At 37.1% G+C, this 19,927-nt stretch overlaps 1 protein-coding gene across 1 annotated transcript; it reads right to left on the minus strand.

The window, feature by feature from the left end:
- Positions 1 to 843: 843 nt before the first annotated feature.
- LOC129883508 (uncharacterized) lies at positions 844 to 1,478 on the minus strand. Its single transcript, XM_055958152.1, has 2 exons — positions 1,311 to 1,478; positions 844 to 1,086 (listed from the first exon to the last, which is right to left on the minus strand). Exons 1-2 carry the CDS (start codon positions 1,476 to 1,478, stop codon positions 844 to 846), a joined length of 411 nt encoding a protein of 136 aa, XP_055814127.1.
- Positions 1,479 to 19,927: the final 18,449 nt, after the last annotated feature.

The following is a 19,927-nucleotide window of genomic DNA, read 5'->3' on the forward strand; positions in this document are numbered from 1 at the left end:
TATCTCCCACAATCAGGATACCCAGACAAATTATACTTTGCGATTGCGGCACTAATCCCCGTGATCGCGAAGACCAAATACCATGACCTTCGCGATCACGTCCCCTAGCTCATGAAGGCGAAGGGCAAAGTGGCCTGCACCAGCAATTTAGCTGGTGCTGAACCTTGGAGGATTTAGTTTTTCTTTGATGGGGGTTTGAAATTCATTTGGAACCTCGCGAACCCAAACGAACTATGCTACCCAACTAAAAACAACATTCCAGACTTAATGAAATCGATGGATTTTCCAATGGAGGTCATTTCGTCGAAATATTGACCAAAGTCAACACTTTAAAAAAAAGCTTCCAAAATGCACAAATGGTTAAAAAATCATTCCTAGCAATTCGAGGACCAAACCAAAGGTCGTTCCAAACCAAACTCGGTGTTCTGGAGATAACTATTCTAACAAAATTTTCATCCTAGTGCGTTTACTAAAAATGTTGATCAAAGTCAAATTTGGCAAAACTTTTAAAGTTAAAATGGCAAATCCACCTAAACTCAAAATGAAGACTCCAAAACCCAAAACAACTTTCCATATAGATCAAAATGGACCTTCTGAAGTTTATGAAATCGTCAAAATTCTCATACGATGCCCAAATCTACAGTTGTTGCCTAAAGCCAACTCTTTCAAACTGTAAGCCTCAAAAATGGCGAAACCACCTCAAAACTCAATCGAACACCTTGGGGAGCATGTCACCAATTCCTATATCGCATATAAGCTATAAAGAAGCTATGGGAAAAGGTAAAATGGTAAAAATATGCAAAAGTACAAAAAAGACTTTTCAGGTCATTACAACATCCACTACTAAAAGGACTCTCGTCCTCGAAAAATATGAGGATATCTGGGCCACATGTCCTCCTCGGTCTCCCAGGTAGCCTTTTCAATCAGACGATGCCTCCACTTGACTTTCACTGATGGAATCTCCTTAGAGCGTAACTTTCTAACATGCCTATCCAAAATAGCTATAGGCTCCTCCTCGAAGGCTAAGGACTCATCAAACTGAACCGAATCCCACTGAATTACATAAGACTCATCTGAAATGTACCGCTGTAGCATACAAACATGGAATACAGGGTGAACACCTGATGGTGCTGGGGGCAAGGCAAACTCATAAACTACCTCCCCTACCCGTCTTAAGATCTCAAAATGGCTGATTAACCTAGGGCTAAGCTCTCAAATTGGCCAATTAACCTAGGGCTAAGCTTACCCCTCCTCCTAAATTTCATAACGCCTTTTATAGGTAACACTCGTAGGAATACCCTATCTCAAACCATGAACTCCAAAGGCCGCACCCTCCAATCAGCATAACTCTTTTGCCTACTCTGGGAAGTATGGATCCTCTTCTGAATCATACGAACTCTTTCCATCGACTCACGCAATAAATCAGTTCCCCAAGGCCTAACCTTAAAGGCATCAAACCATCCCATTGGGAATGACATATCCTACCATACAATGCCTTAAAAGGTGCCATCTCGATGCTCGAATGATAGCTATTATTATATGCAAATTCTGCCAAAGCCAAGTGCTGATCTCACTAACCTCCTAAATCAATAACACAGGCTCGTAGAATGTCTTTCAAGACCTGAATAGTCCTCTCTGACTGTCCATTGGTTTGGGGGTGTAAAGTTGTATTGAGCTCGACTTAGGTACCCAAATTCTTCTATATAGACCCCAAAAATATGAAGTGAACTGAGTACCACGGTCCGAAATGATAGATACTGGCACCCTATACAATTAGACCACCTTTCGGATGTAAATCTAAGCCAACTTCTCTGAAGTGTAAGTGGTTTGGACCAATAGAAAGTGAGCAGACATGGTCAACAGATCTACAATGACCCAAATAGAATCAAAACCTCGAGAAGAACATGGTAAACCCATTACAAAGTCCATAGCTATTCACTCTCACTTCCACTCTGGAAGGGGTAGTTGCTGGGTCAAACCACCTGGCCTGTGATTTCGAACTTGACCTGCTGACAGTTCAAGCACCTAGCCACAATAGCCATAATGTCCTGCTTTATATCATACCACTAGTAATACTATTGTAGATTGCAATACAACTTTCTTACACCAGGATGAATGGAATATTTGGAACAATGGGCCTTCTCAAGGATGAGCCTAACTAGATCTCCAAATCTAGGAACATAGATAAGACCCTTAATCCTCAAAATGCCCTACAGATTTAAGATCACCTTTTTAGACTCCCCACTGAGTACCTTATCACGAATAACCCTCAGATGTGGGTTCTTAAACTACTGTTCCCGAATCTACTCCATCAAAGAAGATTTAACCTCTACACAAGCAAGTACCCTACCCAACTCAGAAATATCAAGGTGAATTATCTATATAGCTAAGGACTGAATGTTTGAAGCTAGAGGTCGCTCCTCAAATGATAAGAATGCCAAACTTCCCATACTCACTACCTTTCAGCTCAAACCATCTGCTACCACATTTGACTTACCCAGGTGATATAAAATAGTGATGTCATAGTCTATCAGTAACTCCAACCACCTATGCTTTCTCAAATTAAGGTCTTTCTGGCTGAATATGTACTGAAGACTATAGTGGTTAGTGTAGATCTCACAATGTGCTCCATATAAGTAATGCCTCCAAATCTTCAATGCAAAGACTACCACCGCCAACTCTAAATGATATATGGGGTAGTTCTGCTCATGCACCTTCAGCTGTCTGAAAGCATATGCAATAACTCTACCCTATTGCATCAGAATGCATCCCAAACCAATACCTAAAGCATCACAATACACTATAAATCCCTGAGCCTCAATAGGAAGAGTAAGTTCAACAAGTCTTTGAGCTTCAAGAAGCTCGCCTTACACTCATCAGACCAATGAAAAAGAATATTGTTCTGAGTCAATCTGGTCAAAGATACTGCAATAGAAGAGAACCCCTCTATAAATCGTCTATAATATCCTGCTAACCTGAAAAAACTGCAAACTTTGGCAGGAGAAAAGAGGCTGGCCCAATCACGAATTGTCTCTATCTTTGCTGAATATACCATAATCCCATCCTTGGACACCACCTTCCCTAGGAATACAAAAGACTCAAGCAAAAATTCACACTTAGTGAATTTGGCATACAACTGCTGATCCCGCATGATTTGAAGTACTATCTTCAAGTGCTACTCATGTTGTTCTCTGCTCCCGGAGTAGACTAGAACCTCATCAATGAATAGAATGACAAAGGAGTCCAAGTAGGTCCTGAACATACTATTCATCAATTCCATAAATGTTGTGGGGGCATTAGTCAATCCAAAAGACATGATAAGAACTCATAGTGCCCGTAATAAGTCCTGAAAGCAGTCTTAGGGATATCTGACTCCCTAATCCTCAGTTGTGATACCGTGACCTCAAGTCTATCTTAGAGAACACTTCTGCACCCTTGAGCTGGTAAAATAACTCATCAATCCATGGCATCGGGTACTATTCTTGATGATCACCTTATTGAGTTGCCTGTAATCAATATACAAGCATAAGGTACCATCGTTTTTCTTCACGAACAGAACAAGAGCACCCCAGGGAGACACATGGGCCTAATAAACCCCTTACTCAAGAGGTCTTGGAGATGCACCTTAACCTCCATCAACTCTACTAGATCCATTTGATACATGGAATAGAGACTAGCCGTGTACCCAACTCAATATCCTTTCAACCCTTCCAGCCCTCACTTGTGGGGTTCCACTAGAAAGTTGTTGTTCATTTGTTGAATTTTCTTAGATCTTGTGTACAAATTATTAGACTATATATGATGGAGAGTGACTTGATCTCATAAGGTATTTTATTTCATTTGTCACTACTTGATTATAACGACCTATCCCCATTTTTATGAATAAAATAATGGGGAAGGACTTTAGGCCAAAAAACTTTGGTTAGTAACTTTGGAAACGTTTAGCCTAGTAAAGATAACTAGGATGATGCGAAGCATTTATGGCTTCGCAGAATTACATTCGGGCGAGTAAAACTTCCAAAATTGAATTTGGCGTGAATGGTATCTTTTAATAAGTCTTTGGAAGGGGATGTGTTGTGAAGTAGAGTCTTGGATCATAAACTCAAAGCTCACTATTTCTGCATATCCCGCATGAGTAGGACTATTCTTTCTAGAATATGACAGGTCCCACTAGACCGAGATAGGTCCCACTAGAGTGGGATAGTCGCGACATAAGTTAGAAAAATTCTAAAATTGGTCTATTTCTACAAAAAGTTCCTAGAATGACAAGAGGTGACCTAGGGAAATTTTCATCAATTTTCCATGAATTTCCATGCTTAAGGTAATGATTTTACTCCCTAAACTCATTCTTCGATTCCTAATTCTTATAAACTAAGATAGGTGATCATTATGGGAGGGTTTTGGCATGTGGTTAAGGGTGGAAAATATCCCTAGGGTGGGATTACGATCATGGTTTTGGACTAGGATGATAATTGTATTATTTTTGTGATAGTTAGGCTATTTTGATGATCCTTTATATGATTTACTATTTTTAGACCAAGATATGTGGAAAGAACCCAGAAAGGAAAATGTCTTGCACTTTAAGGTTATTAAGGCTCGAATTTAAGGTAGGTGATGGTTTTATTCCCATATGTGTTTCATGTACTTATTAAATTGCTTTATGATATCCATATGTGTATATGAATTGGGGAACATGCTAGATTATATGTGAAATGATCACTTGCTGACCTATTTTTTGATGAACCTATTCTTGGTGCTATAATGTTTAATACTGAATATAATTATGGTTGTTTTTATGTTCTGGGATTGGGTGTCGTGTTCCAATACATAAATTGGATCCGGTGTCATATTCCAACATATATTTTGATTGGGTCTCACATTTCAACATAAATCTTGGATCGGGTGTTACGTTTCGACATAAGTTAAGTGTTTGAATGTCCCCTAAGTGGACCCTTATGTGAAGTTGCATGATATTAAGGTTATGAACTATGATCTTGCTGGGTACTATTGAGGTGATATGAGTTATCTATTCTGTATATATGTGTTTATCATATTGAGTTTACTTGTCCATGATCCGCTTACTGGCTAATCGCATGATCCTATCAGTACACTATTGCTTTTGTGTACTGACACTATACTTGCTCTGTTTTTTATTAAGTATAGGATATATTCAGCCTCTTACGGAGAGACCTCGCCTAGAGGAGTAGTTGAGTTCGAGTTTAAGGGTGAGCTTTTTTTTCCAGGCTGTCGTAAACTATTTCTAGTCTTTTCCCTTTTTCCAGGACTTAGATGTTCAGAAAATGGTTTTATTCGTTGCTGGTTTTCTATTTGGAGTCACACTCCCATTCTATACTTGTTTAGTTTTAGAGTTTTGGTATGATGACTTTCAGTTCCTAGGATGTTTCCATAGTTTCAGTTTGTTTGTAGATTGTTTTCTAAGTTTATGGGGACTTAGTATTGTTTTTTAATTTATTTTTGCTTTCACAAATCTTTAACTGTTATATCTCACAACTATGTTAGCTTGGGCTTTATAATTGGTTCTCCTACTAGAGAGTTAGTTCAGGTGCCAGTCATAGTAGGTTAGATCATGATAATGTTGGTATCAGAGCCTAAGTTCATTGATATCTTCATACCAAAGTGAGTCTAGTATAGTCTTGCAGACTGGTTCAGGGACGTCTGTACTTTTTTTAAAGAGGCTACGGGATTTAGGAAAATTTTTATTGTCTTCTTTCCTTCTTACTATAACTTGATTCCAATTGATATATGGTGAACCAAATTGGTATCTAACCACTTTCACTCTCTTGTACGCAGATGGTTAATACATGCTACAATGGTGTATGGCTCATAGCTCTAGTAGAGCTAAAGGAAGAGCCCGTTGTTCAAGGAAGAGGCTGAGGTAGAGGCAGGAGAGGGAGACGCGATAGGGGTAGAGGGAGAGAAGCACCTATAAGAGTAAAGGTTCCAATTGAAAAGGTGCCAGTAGGTAAGGCCCCTCATGCTCCCCAGAATGAGTTAGAGGAAGATGTATAGGTTGGAGAAGAAAAGGAGAATGTTGAATAAGAGGAAGGCACCTAGACTAAGGCTATTGGTTTTCCCTTTTGGACCACATACTAGCTCAGCATATCATGGCCTTCTTGAGTGGGTTGGATGGAACTAGAACCATTCCTAGAATCCCCGCAGCACCAGCTCTTGTTGCTTGTCTTATTTGTACTATAACTTAGATAGCAAATAAGGTGGTGGGCCTTGATGCCTACTTTAGATCACTCATGGGTCTTGTGATGACCGGTACTGAGTATGACATGCTCACCAAGTTCCTAAAGCTCAAGTCTCTTGTCTTCTATGGCACTGAGAACGAAAATACCTATGAGTTCATCGTTGACTGCTATAAGAGGTCGCCCAAGATGGGTGTAATAAACGAGCATGGAGTGGAGTTTGTGACATTTTAACTATAGGATGAAGCCAAATAGTGGTAGAGGGCTTATGTAGAGTGCAGTTTGCCAGTGTTTCCCCCACTTACTTAGGTTCAGTTCTATGCTCTGTTCCTAGAAAAGTATGTGCCCCATACCTTGAGGGATTGAAAGAAGGATGAGGTTATAATACTAGAGTAGGGAGGATTATCAATGCCTATGTATGAGGCCAAGTTTCATGCATTGTCTAAGTATGCTACTCAGCTGGTTACTACAGAAGAAGAGAGGTTCAAGTTGTTTGTGAAAGGGTTGAACTCTGAGTTGTAGGTGCTATCAGTTCATATGACTTCATTAAGCAGGAGTTTCAACGAAGTCACTAACTTTTTGAAAAAGGTAGAAGGTGTGAGAATATATAGGCAGGACAAAGCTTTGGCTAAGAAGCCCAAGAGCATAGTTAATTTCCAGGGATCCTATTCTAGAGGGTCAGGTAGGCTAATAATTACAACCCAGCTAATTTAGTCAGCACTGCCCGCGTCTACTAGCCATTTTTCAAGTACTCCATAGCAGAATCTGACCCATGAGGGTCAGGAAGCATGATGCCCAAGTAGCCGCTCGTGTTTTGATCGTGACTTTTTTAACTGTAGAGAGCTAGGATATATATGAGGGAGTGTGCTCACCCCGCGGGATAGTTTCAGCATCTCAGCAGGCCAGAACAGTAGTACTAGTAATTGGGGGAAGCAATAGAAGAGGATGTCCAAAGGGTAGGAGAGGAGGAAATCCAAGAGGCTGTGGGGGCCAAGGTAATGGTAGTATAGGTCAAGGAGCAGCCCATCCAGGTAGGGAGGTAGCCCGTCAGGATGAATGGGATCAGTTGTATGCATTTCCAGGCAAGACTAAAGCAAAGGCGTCTGATGTAGTGATCACAAGTACTATTCTTGTCAGTGACCGAATGACTACTGTTTTGTTTGATCCGGGTTCTACTTATTCCTATGTGTGTGTGAAATATGTCTTGGGGTTTTGATGCAATGTGTGATATACTAGATTCCTCTGTCCATGTTTCTACCCATGTTGGAGAGTCCGTTATAGTCACTCATGTTTATCATGCTTGATCTGTGGTGTATATGGGATAACAGACTTGGGTTGACTTAGTAAATTTAGACATGACAAATTTTGATGTGATCATAGGTATGACTTGGTTATCCCCATATTTTTCTGTAATTAATTGCAATGCAAAAATTATGGTTCTAGAGATCCTGGGGAGGGAAAGGTTAGAGTGGTAAGGGGTTACAAGTCTAATACAACTAAGGTTATATCTTTTCTTCAGGCTAGAAAAATGGTATGGTAGTGTTGTTTGTCCTATTTGGAACATATTTGAAAATGAATGTAGAGTCTCCTTCTATTGAGTCTATCTCGATAGTGTGTGAGTTTTCAAAAGTGTTTCCTTCAGACTTTCTTGGTATGCCTCCTGACCGAGATATAGATTTCTGCATTGACTTAGAGCTGGGTACTCATCCAATTTCTACTCCTCCCGACTATATGGCTCCGATAGAGTTGAGAGAGCTTAAGGCTCAGATCAAGGAACTTCTTGATAAGGGATTTATTCATCCTAGTGCTTCCCCTTGGGGTGGTCTAGTATTGTTTGTCAACATGAAGGATGATAGTATGAGAATGTGCGTTAACTACCGACAACTATGTGCAAATCTGCTTGTGGTGGAAAAAAGTCAATAATAAGGTTACCATCAAAAATAAATATCCATTGTCTCATATTGATAACCTTTTTGATAAGTTACAAGGTGCATCAGTCTTCTTAAAGATTGATCTTAGGTCTAGGTACCATCAGTTAAAAATTAGGCCTGAGGATGTGCCCAAGACTGCTTTTAGGACTAGGTATGTGCACTATGAGTTTTTGGTAATGTATTTTGGGTTGGCCAATGCACCTGAAGCCTTCATAAGTTTGATGAATGGGGTGTTCAAGCCATTTATAGATTCATTTGTGATCGTATTTATAGATGATATATTGATATATTCAAAAAATGAATAGGAACATATAGACCATATTTGAATTGTCTTAGGTGATTTGGGAAGACAAAAGTTGTATGAAAAATTATTTAAGTGTGAATTCTAGCTGCCTTTAGTTACCATATGGTTTTGAAGAAAGGAGTAATAGTAGACCCACAAAAGATTGAGGCAGTTAAGAACTGGGCTCGACCTAGTTTCGTGACCAAGGCTAGAAGTTTTGTAGGACTGGCCAGTTACTACCCCCGGTTAGTGAAGAAATTTGCTTATATCGCTACTCACTTGACTAGGCTAACTAAAAAGGAGGTGTCCTTTGAGTGGATTTATAAGTGTAAAGAGAGCTTCCAAAAGCTTAAAACTCTTATGACCACAACACTAATTTTGGCCCTACCGGTTGAAGATAAAGATTTCATTATTTATTATGATGCTTCACATTTAGGTTTGGGTGTTGTATTGATATAGGATAAGAACATTGGAGCATATGCTTCGAGGTAGTTAAAGGTGCATGAGAGGAACTATTCGACTCATGATTTAGAGTTGGTAGTAGTAGTGTTTGCATTGACAATCTGGAGGCATTATCTGTATGGTGTCAAGTATGAGATGTTTATTGATCACCGCACCTTAGAGCATGTGCTCACCTAGAAGTACTTGAACCTGAGATAGCGTAGGTGGATGGAGTTTCTCAAAGACTGTGATATCACTACATAGTATTATCCAGGTAAGGTTAATATGGCAGTATACGCATTAAGCTGAAAACTAGTTAATATGGGTATTCTAGCCTATTTGGGAGCCTGCAAGTGGCCCCTTACTAGGGAAATTCAGGGCTTGGAGGCCAGGTTCATGAGGTTAGGCATCTTAGCGAAAGGTGGGATAATGGCCAGTGTTGATCTAAGGCCCTTTATAGAGGAGATTAAGACCAATCAATTTGAAGATGTGACTTTGAATTAAATTAGAGGAAAGGTGTTGATGGGCAAGGCCCAAGATTCAACACTTGATACAATTGGAGTGTTTCACTTTAGGGGAATGATTTTTCTAACTAGAGTATAAGGTTTAAATTAGAAGATCATGTCTAAATCTCATGGTTTGCAATACTTTATTCACCTTCGAGTCACCAGGATGTATCGAGACCTGAGATGACTATACTAGTGGACAGGTATGAAGAAAGACATAGCTGAATATGTAGCCAAGTGCCAGAACTGTTAACAAGTAAAGTATGAGCACCAAAGACCTACAGGTTTACTTCAAAGAATGTCCATTATGTAATGGAAGTGGGAGAGAATAGCCATGTGTCATGGGACTTCCTAAGACTTTGGGGAAATACGACCCCATTTGGGTGGTGATTGACAGGTTAACAAAGTCAGCACACTTTATCCCCGTTAGAGTAGACTATAATACACAACAGCTACCAAGGATTTATGTGAAGGAGATAGTAAGGCTGCAAGGGGTTCCCCTTTCTATCATTTCAAACCGTGGTACGTAGTTCACATCTAAATATTGGGAAAAGTTGTATGAAGAGTTGTACACTTAACTCACTTTCAGCATAGCCTTCTAATAACGACATGTTTATCATAGATTAAATAAAAGATTTAGAGGAGCTTGATGGACACCAGAAAAAGACATAAAATATGTGAAAAGTCCATCAAAGTGAAGAGAAAGAAGAAAGAGGCCATGTGGGCAAATGGTCATCTCATAAATTCAGAAATTCACAAAAGAAAGCAACCAAACAAGGCCCTTATCTCGTTAAGGGTAAAATTATAAAAAATAGTGTCTTCTTTATTTCTTAGTATAAATAGTAGTCTTTTTAATTTGGAAAGAAGATTTTGTATGTTGAATAAAGAAACACTTAAAAGAGTGTAGTTTAAGGGTGGATTCCCTTTAAGTTAGTCTAGTTTAGTGTAGCTAAATCTAGATTAGTGATGAGTGATTTTCCATTGTTGATTTAGAACATCTTAACCTTGATTTCTCTTGAGATTTCTCATTTGTAGCTTCGATTGAGTTGTTTCTTTTCGAATTCAAGTTTCTCTTCCCCATTGGTTGATTGTGTATTCAATTATCCCTTCTTTCTTCCTTTCTCATCTATTTTACTTTGTGTTGTTTAAATATCACATTTGATTTTGATTGGATTCACTCCCCAATTGTAACTTTATCATTTGGTATCAAGAGCTTAGGTTTAGATTTATTTTTACAAATCTAAGTATTGGAATTTGATCTATTCAAAAATTAAAAAAAAACTCCAAAAATTCATCCAAACAAATATTCTAAAAATTACTTTGTTTTGATTTGTTGCTTTTGACACTAGATTCTTGTTTTCTAGTATTTTTTGAGTTTAGGTTTCAAATTCTATTCAATTCGTAGTTGTAGAAGTTGAGTTGCAATTGAAATGTTTTGAGCTTTTGAAAATTTTCAAACTTTGAAAGTGGGTCTTTTGATTGAGGAGAAATTGGAGTTTAATAATCATTGGGGTTTGTTCTCTAAGTCAAGGGGAAGCTAATCCTAAATTTTGAGCCAATTTCAAGTTGATTTGATGGTGTTGGCAATTGGTGTGTGTTCTTGAAGAAGAAGAAGACCAAAAAATATATTTGATTCATTTTTCTCAAGTCAAAGTTTGTCAAAAGTGTTTGTTAGCCCAATAGTGGAATTTTTTTTTAAAAAATCGAAATTCAAAAAAAAAAAAAAATTTTCCACGTGAAATGCCACATCAACAGTTCACCTACTCAACAGTGCAAACATAACAGCCACATTAGCGTTATGTCAGCACCACGTCAACAACTGACTGCCAGCCCACTCCAAACGCGCCATGTGGCACGTGTACAACAACTTCAGAGACTGTTCTACAGGTTTTTTATACTTTTTTTGGCGTCCCAAAATTTTGGGACTCAAATTTTTCCAAGTATGGGAAGTTTTGAACCCCAAAATTTTTCTAAATGTCCAAACTCTCTTCTTGTACACTCATTTTCTTCCAATTCTCAACTAATTAATATCTTTAATTACTTGTTAACTAGTTTTAAAATATTAAATCATCTCTTTGATTCTTCAAATTAAGTAACAACAAGCAATTTCATCTACTTTTGTTACTTAGTTTTTTTAGTCTGATTTTTTTGTGCTTCTTTTCTTCAACCTTTCATCTCTTAATTCAAGTTCTTAAGCTTTCTTTGAGTCATTTTCTTTCAAAAGTCACAAAAATCTACTCCACTACAAAGAATTAGTAATCTTGGGAGTTGATTGGGCAAAGGTAGTTCTTTATCAACTTTGGGAAGACACTCTAGGAGGGTGAATTGTGAGTTCAAATACAACAGGAATGAATACTTTTTCCACTAACCTTATTTTCTAAGTTTTGTAGGTTGGTACAAGTTGATAACAAGGAAGAATGTGTTCCATAACTTTTGAATATTATGGAGATGACATTAGTGAATACGCTTGTTGCAATGTGAGCTATGAGCATAGTGAAAATGAGTATTATGAGGGATATGATGGTCCATGGGATAATGAACAATATGGTAGTGAGAACTACTACTCCGGAGACAATTATGAGATGAATGGATCTTATGGCTCTTGTGATGATATTGAAGGGGTAGAAGGACCTTATGGTATATACCACTGTGAAGATGAAGGCTCTCTTATTTCGCACCATGGTTATGATGTCTATGTGAGGTATAATACTTTCTCCCCCAAACTCTTATGAATCCTTTGATAGAAATCTAAATGGAAATGGAAGTTCTAAGGTTGAATTCCCTTCCTCATCTTGTGCTACTCCCTATCCTAAAAAAGAAGGCATATTTGTATGGGCGAGACAATTTCAAAGTCATTGTGTGGACCATAGAAGAGGTATATTCCCTACTTCTCAAAATATGATATGGGCGAGACAATTTCAAAGTCATTGTGTGGACCATAGAAGAGGTATATTCCCTACTTCTCAAAATATGATAACTTATTCTTCTCATCCGATTTCCAATGATTCTTGTTATCTATCTTATTCTTCTCATCCTATTTCCAATGATTCTTGTTCTCCGTATAGTAATGAGGTTGGAGGTAGAGTGGGAGGAACATAAGCCATGAAGTAGTAGAGTTAAGAGAATCTTTTACCATGTTAAGCTAAGATTTTGATGATTGCTTGTGGATGTTTGAAAGGGTCAAGTCTATGTTACTAGAGAGAGACACTACTCATCATGAGGTTGAGCCTGAGGATTTGCTTTTGGAAACAAAGCAAGCTACTCCTTATGAAGATGAACCAAAGTAGTTTTTCATGGAAATCAAAACATCCACTCCTTGTGAATCAAAGTGGATGCTATACTTGAAGGGAACTTTTAACCCATCACAAGGAATCCTTGGCCCTTGTCCTAACTCCCATAAAATCAAGAGACAAAAGATTGAGAGGAGTAAGGGTGTGAAAAATGACAACTCTAGAGTGGAAAAAGGAGTGGTTGTGTGGAGTGATATGAGAGGGTTGTCACAACCCTATTCAAACTCATGTAAATTTTCTTTCTCTAGGTGCTTTAATGATTTTGTAGGTGTTCTTGGAAGTAATACTAGTGAAGAACCTCAAAATGTGAAGAATCATGAAGTCCTTGAAAGCTTCCAAAAGGAGAAAATGTGCTCCAATGTTGATAACCAAGGTGAAGACACTTCTTTTTATGAGATAAAAGGTAACAATGCTAACTCTTACACTTCCTTGAACTTGGAACATCATTGTGTGGCTAGTAGCCAATTGAATGTAAATGATAGCTTGTCTATATATAAGCATAATGAGTTTTTACCTTGTTATGTTCTTGATAGCACCTTGTTGTGTGATGATAATATCTTTGTTGTGAGTAAGCAAACACTAGTTGATCCTATAGATAACCGGATTGACTCTTCTAGTAAGGCCGATTTGTGTCCACTTAGTGTTGGCACTTGAAGCTTGAATAAGGATACATTGTCATGTGATAAAAGTGATCCTACACTAGTTGATTCTTTTGATGACCACATTGCTTCTTCTTGTAAGATCAATTTCTGTCCATCTAGTATTGGTACTTATGCTTTGAATGAATCCTTAGAACTTAATATTATTTCTTGTTTTACACATAAAAATCTTGAGGTGGGATGTGTGTTTAGGGATAATATCTTGTTTGATGATGACGTGATTCTTGAGAGTGTGCATAGTGGAATGCCTTATCGTATAAGAAGGGTATCCACTTTTGAAGGCTACCAATTGTTTGAAAATCCACTATGGTATGATGACACACTTTTCAAAGATGAAAATCTCTACTTTGAAGATAATATTACATTTATTGGAGAGGTTAGTGGTAAGAAGGAAGGTGATGATTATATGTTAATTTCTACTTCTTTCTTGTGTGTTCCAAATCTTTATGTGAGTCTTAGTGATTTTGTATATAAAGTGGAGTCTAAACTTGGGAACACTTTGATTGAAGTTTATATATGTGACTCCTTTCTTTACTACTTGTTTTCATATGATGATGCTCACGCTTTTGAGTGGAGTATGTTATTGGAAAATAAGAGTGAAAACCGGGCAAATAGGGGTCTACTTGACCTATGTTCATGGATTTCATTTCAATTTGACCTCGATAATGAGTTGAATGGTGGCACTTTTGTGGTGATTCTTGGTCAAGATGGAAAGCACTATTTGGATGAATATTTTTGAACCTTTCTCTATGATGAAAAGTCCTTCTTAAGGGTTTACAATCTACTTGAGGGGCCTACATTGTATATGGGAAAGGGTAGTTTTCTTACCCCCTTTCTTTACTACCTCTTTGCATATGATTTTATTCATGATCTTATTTATTGTGTATCTTATGGGCGTAGAAGTTGTTTGTTAAGAAAAGGTGAGGTTTATCCTAAATTCATCATGTTGTCTTTGTGTGCTCTATCTTATGATATAATGAGAGCTAATATCCTTGAACCTAGTTGTGATCTTGCATATAGGAACATCTTAGATGAACCCAATGTGCATGACACCTTTCTATACTATCTCTTTTCATATGATGAGTCTCATACTTGTTTGTGCATTGCATGTGGGTTGGGGTTTCATTTATGTCTACACTTGTTTGTATGAACTAATTATGTGGACCTTCTATTATTTTGACCTCGATGAACATCTAGGGGTATGTGAGCTTAAAGTAGTACCATCATTTGGGTGGTATTATCCTTTTGATGTAAGGATTAGTCAATTTCCTTATGCTCCACCTATGAATTTAATAGTCATTATAATGGAGGATACTTGGTTGTTCTTTCATATTGAGTCTCCTTGGTTTATACTTTTTGTGATAACCATTGTACTAACCCTCATGATATAAGGATATATTTGTTGTTTGTCCTTTTCATGGTTTTGCAAGGTTTGGATTCAGGGACGAATCCTTTTTGATAAGGGGAGGATGATAACGACATAGATAGCATAGATTAAATGAAAGCTTTAGAGGAGTTTGATGGACACCAAATAAAGACATACAATGTGTGGTAAGTCCATCAAAGTGAAGAGAAAGAAGAAAGAGGCCATGTATGCAAATGGTCATCTCATAAATTCAAGAATTTACAAAAGAAGGCAACCAAAAAAGGCCCTTATCTCATTAAGGGTAAAATTATAAAAGAAAGTGTCTTCTTTATTTCTTAATATAAAATAGTAGTCTTTTAAATTTGGAAGGGAGATTTTGGATGTTGAATGAAGAAACTCTTAAAAGAGTGTAGTTTAAGGGTGGATTACCTTTAGGTTAGTCTAGTTTAGTGAAACTAAATCTATATTAGTGATGGTAATTTTCCATTGTTGATTTAGAACTTCTTAACCTTGATTTTTCTTCAGATTGCTCATTTATAGTTTCAATTGAGTTGTTTCTTTTCGAATTTAAGTTTCTCTTCCCCCTTGGTTGATTGTGTATTCAATTAACCCTTCTTTCTTCCTTTCTCATCCCTTATTTCTCATCTATCTTACTTTGTATTGTTTAAATTCTGCATTTGATTTTGATTGGATTCACTCCCCAATTGGAACCTTATCACCTTCTATCCATAAACAAATGGGCAATCATAAAGGACTATCCAAGTGCTGGAAGATATGTTGAGGCATGTGTGATTGACTTTGGAGGACATTAGAACAAGTTCTTGCCTTTGTGTGAGTTCTCCTACAAGGATAGTTACCACTCCAGCATTGAGATGGCACCATTTGAAGCCCTTTATGGGAGGGGGTGCAGGTCTCCCATAGGTTGGTTTGAAGCTGGAGAAGTGGAGTCATTAGGGGTAGAATTAGTGAAGGATGCTCAGGATAAGGTATGGAGCATCCAAGCTAAGCTATTAGTGGCTCAAAGTCATCAGAAAGTTTGGTGATCGTAAAGTGAGGGATATGACATTTTAAGTTGGTGAAAAGGTGCTTCTAAAAGTGTCACCCATTAAACGGGGTAATGAGGTTTGGTAAGAAGGGCAAACTCAGTTCTCGCTATATTGGCTCTTTTGAAATTCTTGACTATGAAGGATCAGTGGCGTACAGATTGGTTTTACCACCTAGCTTATCTGTGGTGCACTCGGTATTCCATGTGTCGATGATGAAAAGGTATCATAGGGATGGGGAATACATCATTAAATGAGACTCAGTTTTGTTAGACAAGGACCTTCAGTATGAGGAAGAGCCAGCTGCAATCCTTGATCATAATGTCCGGAAGTTGAGGACTAAAGAGATCAATATGGTTAAAGTGCAGTGGAAAGATCATTCGCTGGAGGAGATGACTTGGGAGACAGAGAAGGACATGCGAGAAGAGTACCCTCACTTGTTCATCGAAACAGGTACTACTCTATCTCTACTTTAGCCTTGTTTTCCCTAGTTAGTCACTCGGGGATGATTGATAGGTAAATTGGTATCTATTGTAATGACATATCCCCGTTGTTATGGATAGATCAATGGGGAAGGATTTTGGGCCAGAAAACTTTGGGTAGTAACTTCAAAAATATTTAGCCTAGGCCAGACTTGGATGAATTCTAAGTCAGGTGAGGTCTAGAATGACCTTGTGAATGGTTGTGGATTGAATCTCTAATTTTATTGGGAAAACTGATATCCATGATGATGCAAACCATTTATGAATTAACGGAATTGCATTCGGGTAAGTAAAATTCCCGGAATTGGTTTGACGTGAAGGGTATATTTTAATAAGTCTTTGGAAGGAGGTGTATTGTGAAATGGGGGCTTGGATCATAAACTCCAAGCTCACTATTTCCGTATATCCCGCCAGAGAGGGATTACTTCTGCTAGAGCGGAACAGTCGCGACTTAAGATGGAAAAAATCTCAAAATAGTCTATTTCTGCAAAATCACTTCCTTGAATGACAAGAGGCGACATAGGGCGATTTTCATCAATTTTCCATGAATTTTCAAGCTTAAGGTAAGGATTTTACTCCCTAAACTCATTCTTTGATTCCTAATGATTATAAACTAGGATGGGTGATCATTGTAGGAGGGTTTGGGCCTGTAGGTAAGAGTGGAAAATAGCCCTAGGGTGGGATTAGGATCATGGATTTGGCCTAGGATGAGAATTGTGTTATTTTTCAGGATAGTTAGGTCATTTTATTGATCTTTTATATGACTTCTAGTTTTTAGACAAAGATAAAGCAGAATAAACCCAGAAAGGGAAAGGTCTTGCACTTTAAGGTTGTTGAAGCTCGAATTCGAGGTAGGTGATGATTCTATTTCCTTATGTGTTTTGTGTACTTGTTAAATTGCTTCATGATATGCATATGTGTATATGAATAGGCTAATATGCTAGATTATATGTGAAATGATCACTTGCTTGCATGTTTTGTGATGAACATGTTCTTGGTGATAGAATGTTGAATACTCACTATAATTGTGATTTTTTTGTGTGCTGGGATCAGGTGTCACATTCCGACACATAAATTGGATTGGGTGTCACATTCTGACACATATTTAGATCGGGTATCATATTTTGACACAAAGTCTTGGACCAAGTGTCACATTCCGACACAAGTTAAGTGTTTCTAGGTCCCCTAAGTGGACCCTTTTGTGAAGTTGTATGATACTGAGGTTATGAACTATGATCTTGCTGAGTATTGTTGAGGTGATATGAGTTAGCTATTCTGTATATATGTGTTTATCATGTTGAGTTTACTTGTCCATGATCCGCTTACTAGCTAACCGCGTTATCCTACCAGTACACTGTTGCTTTTGTGTATTGATACTACACTTGCTCTATCTTTTATTGAGTACATGTCATATTCAGCCAGCTGCAGAGAGACCTCGCCTAGAGGAGTAGTTGAGTTCGATATCAAGGGTGAGCTATTCTTTCAGGCTGTCGTAAATCGTTATTTCTAGTCCTTTTTCCTTTTCAGGACTTAGATGTTCAGACAATGGTTTTATTCATTGTTGGTTTTCTATTTGGTGTTACACTTCCATTCTAGACTTGTTTAGTTTTAGAGTTTTGGTACGATGACTTTCAGTTCCTAGGATGTTTCCACATTTTCAGTTTGTTGTTAGACTGTTTTATGATTTTTAGGGGACTCAGTATTATTTCTTAATTTATTACTACTTTCATAAATCTTTAACTGTTATATCTCACAAGTATGTTAGCTTGGGCTGTATAATTGGTTCTCCACCGGAGGGTTAGTGTGGGTGCCAGTCACAGCGGATCGGGATCGTGATATTGATACTACCTCTGCCTATATAAGAAAAGCAAAAAACATGACTATGATGAATCTCCTGAAGTGGGAGCAAAGGATTCGCATAGCTGGTCCAACTAATTTTAGATTGAGGAGTCATTGACCGATTGTCACTAGCTACTTATAGCTCTTTGTTGTTTGCTTGACCTGACCCTTCATTGTTGTTCGATGGTCAAGGCATTCCATTTTGTATTTCCCCCCATCTTCACCATTCTCATTTTCTTTTATTTCACTTATACTTACCGAGAACAGAACTTTTTAAAAGAATAGTTAGATTATTTCAAAAAATATGTATTACATGACTTAATATATTATTTACATGGTGTAATGACCTTGAAGGTCATTTTTTGAATTTTTTGTCAAATGATCATTTTACCCCTCCCTTATGTTGCCTCGAGTTGTTTCTGATTGGTACAAGATTTTGGTTTTTAGAAAAATTCACTACTAAAAATAGTCCAAAAAATAACAGAAAAAACAGCGATAGACTGCGTCGCTCAAAAAAGCAATAGAATTTGAGACGCTATTCATCTCTTTTTTATTTTATTTTATAATTATTTTTAAACAATGTTTTTAATAAAAAATGACGGATAGGGACAATATGTCTGTCGCTTTATTTGGCGGATTTTTGCGCCATATATAAATATATTTAAAAATTAATTATAAAATAAAAATAATGACGGAGTCCGTAGCTTTTGAATTAAAAATATTTAAATATTATTTAAATATTGCGTCTCCGTCCGTCTCTTTTGAATTGAAAATAATTAAATATTTTTTTAAAATAAGCAACGGACAGCGTGTCTCAGTCCATCATAATTTTGGTCAAAATAGCGGTCAACTATTTAAAAAAAGAGACGGACAGGGCGACGCTGTCCGTCGCTCTTTCTGAAATATTTCAAACCCAGCGCCCGACTTTTTCTTATTTCTTCATTCTCCCCCTCTCTAAAACCCTCCCCCTTCTCTCTAAAACTTCCAACCCCCGCCGCCTTTCGCCGCCCCCACTCCCTCCCTTGTCGTCGATGTTGCCGCCGCCACTTCCCTCCGTCAGCCTTCCCTCTCCGTATTGTTAATAAGGTTAGTTAGTTAGGGTTTTAATTTTGAAAAAAAAATTAATTTGTTGATTTGTTAGTTAATTTATTTCATTTAATTTGTTTAATGTATGTTATTAACATAGTTAATTTGTATATGTGATTTTGAATTGGTGAATCTTAGAAATTAGATTTTAGGTCTTTGCTTTGATTTGAATTTTTTTTAAAATTAAATTGTGAATTGAATATTTTTTTAGTTGGAATTAAAGTGTTCTTGATGTTCAAATGCTATTAAGATAGTTGGTTAGTTCTTGAAGTTAGAATGTGAATGAAAATTTAGGGCTTTAGTTTGAATTGTGGTTTTTTTTAATTAGATTGTGAATTAGATATTGTGTTAGTTAGACTTGAAGTATTTTTGAAGATAAAATTAAAGTTAGAACATGAAGTAATTAGAAATTAGAATTTAGGATTTTTTATGTTTGGAAGATATTCAAGTTAGAAAAATATTGGGTTGAATGATTTTTTGATGTTTGGAAGATATTCAAGTTATGAACTTGGACTTTAGGATTTTTGAACTTAGAATTTTTTTTGGTTTGTATAAATTGTGAACTTTTTAGACTTTGGAACTAATTAGAACTTAGATACTTGAATTTTAGGATACTTGAATATAATATAGAACTTGAACTTAGAATTTGAATTTTAAACTTGAACTTAGATCTTTGAACTTGAAATTTTGTTGACTTTAGAAATCTTGTTGAATTGTAGTACTTATGAACTAATTAAGCTAATTAGAGTTAGATGATATTCAAAGTCATGAACTTAAGCTTTAGGAATT

This window comes from Solanum dulcamara, chromosome 3 (assembly GCF_947179165.1).
Source record: "Solanum dulcamara chromosome 3, daSolDulc1.2, whole genome shotgun sequence".
Taxonomy (NCBI): domain Eukaryota; kingdom Viridiplantae; phylum Streptophyta; class Magnoliopsida; order Solanales; family Solanaceae; genus Solanum; species Solanum dulcamara.